The 7097-nt window shown below is 44.8% G+C and overlaps 1 protein-coding gene and 1 pseudogene across 1 annotated transcript in view; one reads left to right on the top strand and one right to left on the bottom strand.

The window, feature by feature from the left end:
* The window catches only part of LOC117287374, a 4640-nt pseudogene extending 3180 nt beyond the window's left edge, over nt 1-1460 (bottom strand).
* Nucleotides 1-7097, top strand: part of Usp24 (ubiquitin specific peptidase 24) — a 145345-nt gene that overhangs the window by 136173 nt on the left and 2075 nt on the right. The window contains exons 65-67 of the mRNA XM_010610426.1: nt 3777-3852; nt 5331-5417; nt 5779-5889. Of these exons, the coding sequence (XP_010608728.1) occupies nt 3777-3852; nt 5331-5417; nt 5779-5889 (274 nt within the window). The remainder of the gene's footprint in view (nt 1-3776; nt 3853-5330; nt 5418-5778; nt 5890-7097) is intronic.

The following is a 7097-nucleotide window of genomic DNA, read 5'->3' as shown; positions in this document are numbered from 1 at the left end:
ACCCAAATCTTCCTGATATAGTTGTGCCCTAGCTTCTGTGTCTCTAATGACCCACAGACATTCTTCTCATCTTCATAACATCAGAGAAAACAACTCATCAAATCAACCGCAATGCTTTATCCCCAACTGATACAGTCTAGCTTTTGGGTCTCTAATGACCCACAGACATTCTCATCTTCATAACATCAGAGTAAACAGCTCATCAAATCAATCGCAATGCTTTACCCCAACTGATACAATCAGCAACACATTAAGATCAAGCACAACTTGGACACTGACCACCTGTGTTAGTCACTAGTCTATCACCCTTAAATCATTTGAATTAAATTGAAATCAAGAAGCAGTCCAGAACACGTCTGCAGTGAACAAAATTTCAATATAGTGTATTTACCATTTAATGGCTCAGACAGAGCGAGGATGCAAGACCCCTGACCTCAGTTAGCTGATGGCTGAACCCCCTGATGCTGACTGACCTCAGGCTGTAAGGCCCAGATTGAGTTCCCCAACCTTCTGAATGGTTGAACTCCGCAATGTTCTATTACAGGTTTCCCACGCCCTTTCTTTAAAGATGTTCAAAATTGGGAACTCAGAAAAATACCTTTGATAACCACCTCTGTCTTTGGAGAGTGGGTCCAAAGACTGGCACAGTCAGCAGGTCGGAGAGTGCAGGGGGTGGGGGGTTATGGGGCTTCAGGGGTGCCCGCGCGACTACCTTCCCAGTGCTTGAGCAATGGCTGCTGGGTCGGGAGCAGGCGAGGTTCTCCTTCCTATGGAGGATCGGGGCCCAGGCTACTTCCCGGTGCTTGAGCGATGGCTGCTGGGTCGGGAGCAGGCTTGGTTCTCCTTCCCGAGGTGGATCGGGGCCCAGGCTACTTACCGGTGCTTGAGCGATGGTGGCTCAATAGTGTGCTATTTCTGAACAACAATTTTATCAAGTGTCATGATCATCAAAAGTTACAAAAGCAAATCCTCTTTTTTTCCCACTCTGCCTGTCTTCCATAACTTCTATGGTTTCAATCTTGCCATATTTTTCAAAGTAGTCTCTCAAATTATACTCTTCTGTATCTTCCTTAATACTGCCAACAAAGATTTTCTTCCCCGTTAGATGGGCACCAGGCTTTGCTGAATCCTCTCTAGAAACAGCTCTCTTTGGTTCCACTATAGCCCATCAACTTTGTGTGGTCGAGCACACACTTTTGTATCCATCTCTTCAACACAAGAGTAAGTCACAAAACAGAAGCCCCTGGTGAGTTTTGTTTGGGGATCTCATTACCACACAGTCTGTGAGTGTGCCCCATTTCTCAGAATGTTCTCTTAAACTATCATCTCTAGTTTCAAAGCTCACACCACCAATAAACAGCTTCCTCAACTGCTTTGGTTCCTTTGAATCAGTGCCCTCCTGTCCACCGTTGGCAGTCGGAGTCCAGCTGGGAGTGACCAGACAGCAGATTTACCTCCATTTTTAATCATTTATTGTTTTAAACATTTCATCTGTTTGGCTTTTTATTTCCTTCCTCTCCATGCCCAGGGATCAGTTTGGAGGAGTTGGGAGTTTTTGGAGGCATTTTGTTGTCATGTCTTCTCCTGTTTCTATTGTTATTTGTTATTGTTCTTATTTTGTGCTGAGGTCTGTGGTCACTTATAGTGGAAAGACTTTGTTGCTAGTATGGCAAATTCTTCAGTTCATATCTGCTTTTCAGTGATACACTCTGGGTATGGCTAACTATAGGCCTTTGCCTCTGTCCCAAGATCCTGGTCATTTGGACGAGGAGGATACAGTATAATTGGTTGAGCACCCAGTTCTCTAAGAATGGACCATAGTTCTGTTAATGACAGAAAGGCAGTCAGATTTGGGCATCCCAAGAAAACCAATTAATAGCATTGACTGTGTCACTTTGGTTGTAGTAATAAAAACCAGTAACAGTAATAACATCAACGACAGACTGGATATTGTACACCCTAAGAACCAGTTATACACAACCCTTAACCACAGAAAAGAGATGTATACTTACAGTATAAACACTAAGACAAAGCAAATATTGACATACAGTAAATTTCTACTAAATGCAACAACTATACATCCACTTAACAGAAAAGAACTAATCAGTAATAGGGTAGTGTTGACTATATAAAGATTAATAAATCTTAATGGTTATACTAATAAAGATGGGAAGACAAGAAGTGGGAGAATGAAAGAAGAAAACTTTGAAAAATTAATGGAAGATGAGAGAAAGGAGAGATTAAGGAGTAAAAGGAAATTAATAGATATAGGTAAAGGTAAAAGAAAAGAAAAAATAAGAATGAAAAGGGGAAAAAAATCCAAGCCCCATATAACCAGTGAAGAAAGGAAAAGGAAATGAGTCCAAAGAAAAAAACAGAACAAAAAACTCCCCTGTGTTTTTGAATGATTGATTTCTTTTCAGGATCTGCAGTTTTGGAATCCAGCAAGTCTTGATTTTTTTCCACCTAACTTTATGGCCTGTGAGTTTATGAGGTGTCCCCCTCCTTCCAGAGGCCCCTCTGTCTGGTCACCCTAGGCCGTGCCAACTGTCCAAACTGATGTGTCCTAGCTCCGCTGTTCTTAATGGCAGTGCTTTCAGACCCAGCCCCTTCTGACAGCCACACGAGTGAAGATGATTTATAGGCCTTCGCGGCACAACCTAAAATAATCAACCCCTTCCCAAAATGGTGCCTGATTAAACACTCTGTGGCAGTATGGGAGACAGTGCGCTGGGTTTCTTCACCAGCTGTATCCTGCCTCACTAGAGTTGCTTTTGGAATAAAACCCTACGCAGTCAGTGTAGTTTACAGTAGCCATGAGCTTTTCATGGGGCTAGTGCTGCTGACCTAGTCTCCCTAGAGCTCCTGACCCTGGTGGGGCTAGAGACTGGTGCCCCTCCCCAGGAGCTGGGGTGAGCTTCCAGATTGCTTTATTCTTTCTCCATTTTTTTTTTTCCTTTCCTTCACCAAGTTATTTTCCAGGTGTCTGGATTCCAGGTCCTGGAGAGGCTGTACTTTGCTGCTGATCACTACTCCACCATTTTGTTTCCTCCGAGTGTTCATTAATCCGAACTTGATAGTGACAGCATGTCAGGAGTGACATTTCTAAGTAGTACTGGGGCCACTTGATATGTCTCATGTGCCAGTAGATGCTCAGTCAGCTGTCAGTGTCTGTGTACTTCTGCGTCCCTCACACATGCATTTAGACACACATCAGTGGCACCTTCTCCTCGGTGCTCTCTCCAGATAGGAAGGACAGCTTACCAATAATAAGTGGAGAAAAATAGGAAGAGAAAGGAGCTCCCAAGTCCATGCTTTCAGTTGTTTTTCCCATAATGTCATTCTTTGTTACTCAACTCAACAAAATCAAAGACTGAGAAGGGTGAGTGGGTTTGTTTGTGTGCTTGTGTCGTGTTGCTAAAGATTGAGCCCAGGGTCTCCTACACACTGGGCAAGCTCTCTAAGATTGCCCAAAAGATTATTAATTAAATGTCTGTCTGTTGTGGGCTTTGGTTTTGTTATTCAGCTTTGAATTTTAATAGAACTGAGTGAGGGAGAGATAAGACGGTACTTCAAACTACACTTATACCTCCTTATACCTTTTGAAGTTTAAACGTGAATATATTGCTATCCAAATTTTTAAAATAATAATTTAATATGAAAACACCTGAATTTTAGTGACAATAGAATTGCTGTGTTTCAAAACAAAAAGCTACTGAAAATTATTACTTGCACAAAAAAAATGTTTGGCTGATAGCAATCTCCTTAATCACTAGGTGTCCTGCTGCTAAAGAATACTTCAAAGAGAATTCCCATCACTGGAGCTGGGCTGTGCAGTGGCTACAGAAGAAGGTGATTGAATTCTGGACTTTTCTAACTGTGACATAAGAATCAATAGTAGAATGTTGTATCAGAAAAAATTCCCTAACCCTGACTTGTAGGCTGACCCCAAAGTGTTTTTACTCTTCAGCTATTTCTTTAATACAGCCAGTCCCTACTTGTATGCATTCAACTTGTATCTTAATATAGGAGTCCCCTTACTCACGTATGTTCCAAAACTCCTAGCTGGTGCCTGAAACCATGGATAGTACTGAACCGTATATGCACTGCTCTTTCTTAGAAGTACAAATCTGTGATAAAGTTTAATCTATATATTAGGAACAGTTAGATTAGCTAATAATAATATAGGAGGTGGGGAAGAAAATAGTAAAATAGGCAATTACAACAACATACTATAATAAAAGTTATATGAATATGTCTTGTTTTAGTTCCTTTCTGGCTGCAGGGGCAAAATACCTGACTCCCACAGGTTAAAGGAGGAAGTTTATTTTTAGTCAGTTTGCAGAGGTTTCATTTCATAGTTGGCTGGCTGCAAGGCAGGGGATAGGACAGAGGGGAAACGGTTCATGGCACGGCAGGCAGGAAGCAGCAGCCTTCCTTTTTCCTTCCCTTTTTATCTCAGCCAGGCTGCGGGCCTGTTAGTGCTCCCACACCCAGAAATAAGCTAAACCAGTGAGTAAACTAATCACTGTCACATCCATGATCCAATTACTCCCAAAAACCCCACCCGTGTGTGCGTGAGGCTTTGGGAGGACATCTACTACAGCCATAGCAGTTCTGTGTCTCTTAAAGTATCTTACTCTTCTTTACTCGCCCATCTGCTTGTGATTTTGGGAAATGACACAGTGACTGTGATGAGGTGAAAGACACGGGCCGTGTCACATAGCTATGCTTCTCTTGCCTTCTGACAGACTGTCAGTGACAAGGATCATTGAGCAGTGACCTTGTCGGCCAGGAAGAATATAAAGTATGCATATATTGCTGGACAAAGGAACAGTTTACATCCAGGGTGGGATAGGGAAGGACAGTGAGGATTTCCTGGTACTCAGACTGGTACACAGTGGTAGCTCACATCACCAGCTTACTTCATTCAGCAGTTCTGAGGAGAATGGCTGCAGTTGTGTTCATCACCCAATTCAGAGTTCACAAATGGAAGCAAATTTTGATGAGCACTTCTGTTTATGAACTGGATTGTTTTCGAGTAGAAGTGTTTGTGAAGCAGGGTATTACTGTATTTGGACTGTGGCTTGTCACAGGTGACTGAAACTAAGGGAAGTAGAACTGAAGATGAGGGGGCTGACAAGTCTTTAACTGTATAGATGAAAAGGTGGGAATGATGGTTAAGAAGCAGTTTTTCCGTCAGGTTTGGAGAGTACAGGGATCTCCCAGGTTGTGGAAGGCCTCGGGGGAAGGAGATCCCATGCTTTTAGGCTGTGGTTTTGGTGGACTCATCTGTCACCTCTAACGATGTGCTTCATCTCTCATCTCAGATGTCAGAACATTACTGGACACCACAGAGCAACGTCTCTAATGAAACATCAACTGGAAAGACCTTTCAGCGAACCATCTCAGCTCAGGTGAGGATGGTCTTTGTTCCCCTTTGTGTGCTTTGAAACCCCTTGCACAGGGTTCTCAGAATCCAAAGCCTAAGGGGTAGAGACATGGGGTGAAGATGAGAACAGGCAGAGGCACGGTGATCAGATTTCCGTGAAAGGATCGAGGATTGCTGTACACTTAGGCAAATCCTTGCAAATCATTTGCCTAGAGAAATGCTGTACAGGTGGGTGGTCTGGGCTAGCAGGGTGAGCAACTTGGTGTTCATGGTCAAGGTAAACGCGCCTTTCTCCAGGCTGCCATTGCCACCACAGGACAACAGAGGGTGGTGGCTGCTGCAAGGACAGCCTGTAACCTTTTCTGCTGTGCTTTAATATCCTGCAGGACACATTAGCATATGCCACAGCTCTGCTGAATGAAAAAGAACAATCGGGAAGCAGTAATGGGTCAGAGAGCAGTCCTGCCAACGAGAATGGAGAAAGGCACTTGCAGCAGGTACAGCTGGGGCCCCATCTCTGGCCAAAAGGGCAGCCCACTCCAGAGCTTCCTAAAGAACCTCCGTGGTCACAGTCACATCATCAAAGGTGCCGCTTGGGTGTGTATCTGAAGGTGGCACAGACCGGGAGCTGCTGCAGTGTGCAACCAGGGCAAGGCCTTGGGGTCTGGCCGGTGCGGCAGTCAGCCTGGAGGTGGTCCTGAGGGGCCAGCCACGCATGTGTTGTTCCGGTGTCCCTTCCTGCTTCTTTATCTGCCTTTCTGCACACATGGACCCTTGAAAGGGAAGCAGGTGCCAGTGTGGTAGACCTACTTGCTCGGGTGTTCAGACTAAGCCCGTTTCCTTAAAGAACATTTTCATTACTTGGCACTGGAGAACAGTGCCAAATATCTGCTCTATGCAAAACATGAACTGAGCATGACTGACTGTGTTCGTGTTGCCAGTGCTGTGTCCGTCTTTTCTGCTCGGTGTTGCTGTTCAGAGACTCGTGACCCTGCTGATTTCATAGAGGGACCTCGTTGACCCGAGATCACTCTCAGCAGGTTACCATATCACCTCCTTTCCCTGCGGAGAAAGTGAAAGCTGTTGGACAGGAGCTTCCGTGGCCAGTAGTTTCCAGACTTACAGCCACGGCATCTGCTCTGTCCCAGATCCTCTCCTGTGAAAGTGGAGCAAGTTCTTTCCTCTCACCAGAGGCCTCCTGCCCTCACCATCCGATCTTGACAGTACTTTTCTCTCTTCCACACGTCTTGAATCTCCCTCTCTGCCCTCCTTTCTGGCACTATCCCAACACGGTTCTCTCCCAAACTCTTACAGAATTTCTCTTCTCCACCAACCCCTTTTAGAATAACCTGAGCTGTCGTGCTTGCTTCTCACTCGTTCTTTAGCCCTGGCCAGCCTGACTCCCGCTGTCTCCTCTCACCCAACATTACGGTAGCACGTGGCCTGTGTCAATGCTATGGTCACTCCTCTCTTCTTCAGACGTCCTCCTCCTGTCCTCTCCTGACCCCTTGTTTTCCTCTAGTCCCCAGTAGATGTCCCACAGATCTCTATCCTACATCCTGCTTTCCTCCAGACACACACATCCGGGGAGTTAGCTCAGTGCTAAATTTAGCTCAGTGCTGCGCCTGCCTCACAAGCACAGAGTCCCGAGTTCAATCCCCAGTACCAAAAAAACAAAAACAACAGCAACAAAAAAAAAAAAAAA

The sequence above is a fragment of the Fukomys damarensis genome, unplaced genomic scaffold, assembly GCF_012274545.1.
Source record: "Fukomys damarensis isolate Sample0158 unplaced genomic scaffold, DMR_v1.0_HiC HiC_scaffold_23, whole genome shotgun sequence".
NCBI lineage: Eukaryota > Metazoa > Chordata > Mammalia > Rodentia > Bathyergidae > Fukomys > Fukomys damarensis.
Note: the sequence above shows the minus strand (reverse complement) of the source record. Positions and strands in the feature narration are given on the sequence as shown.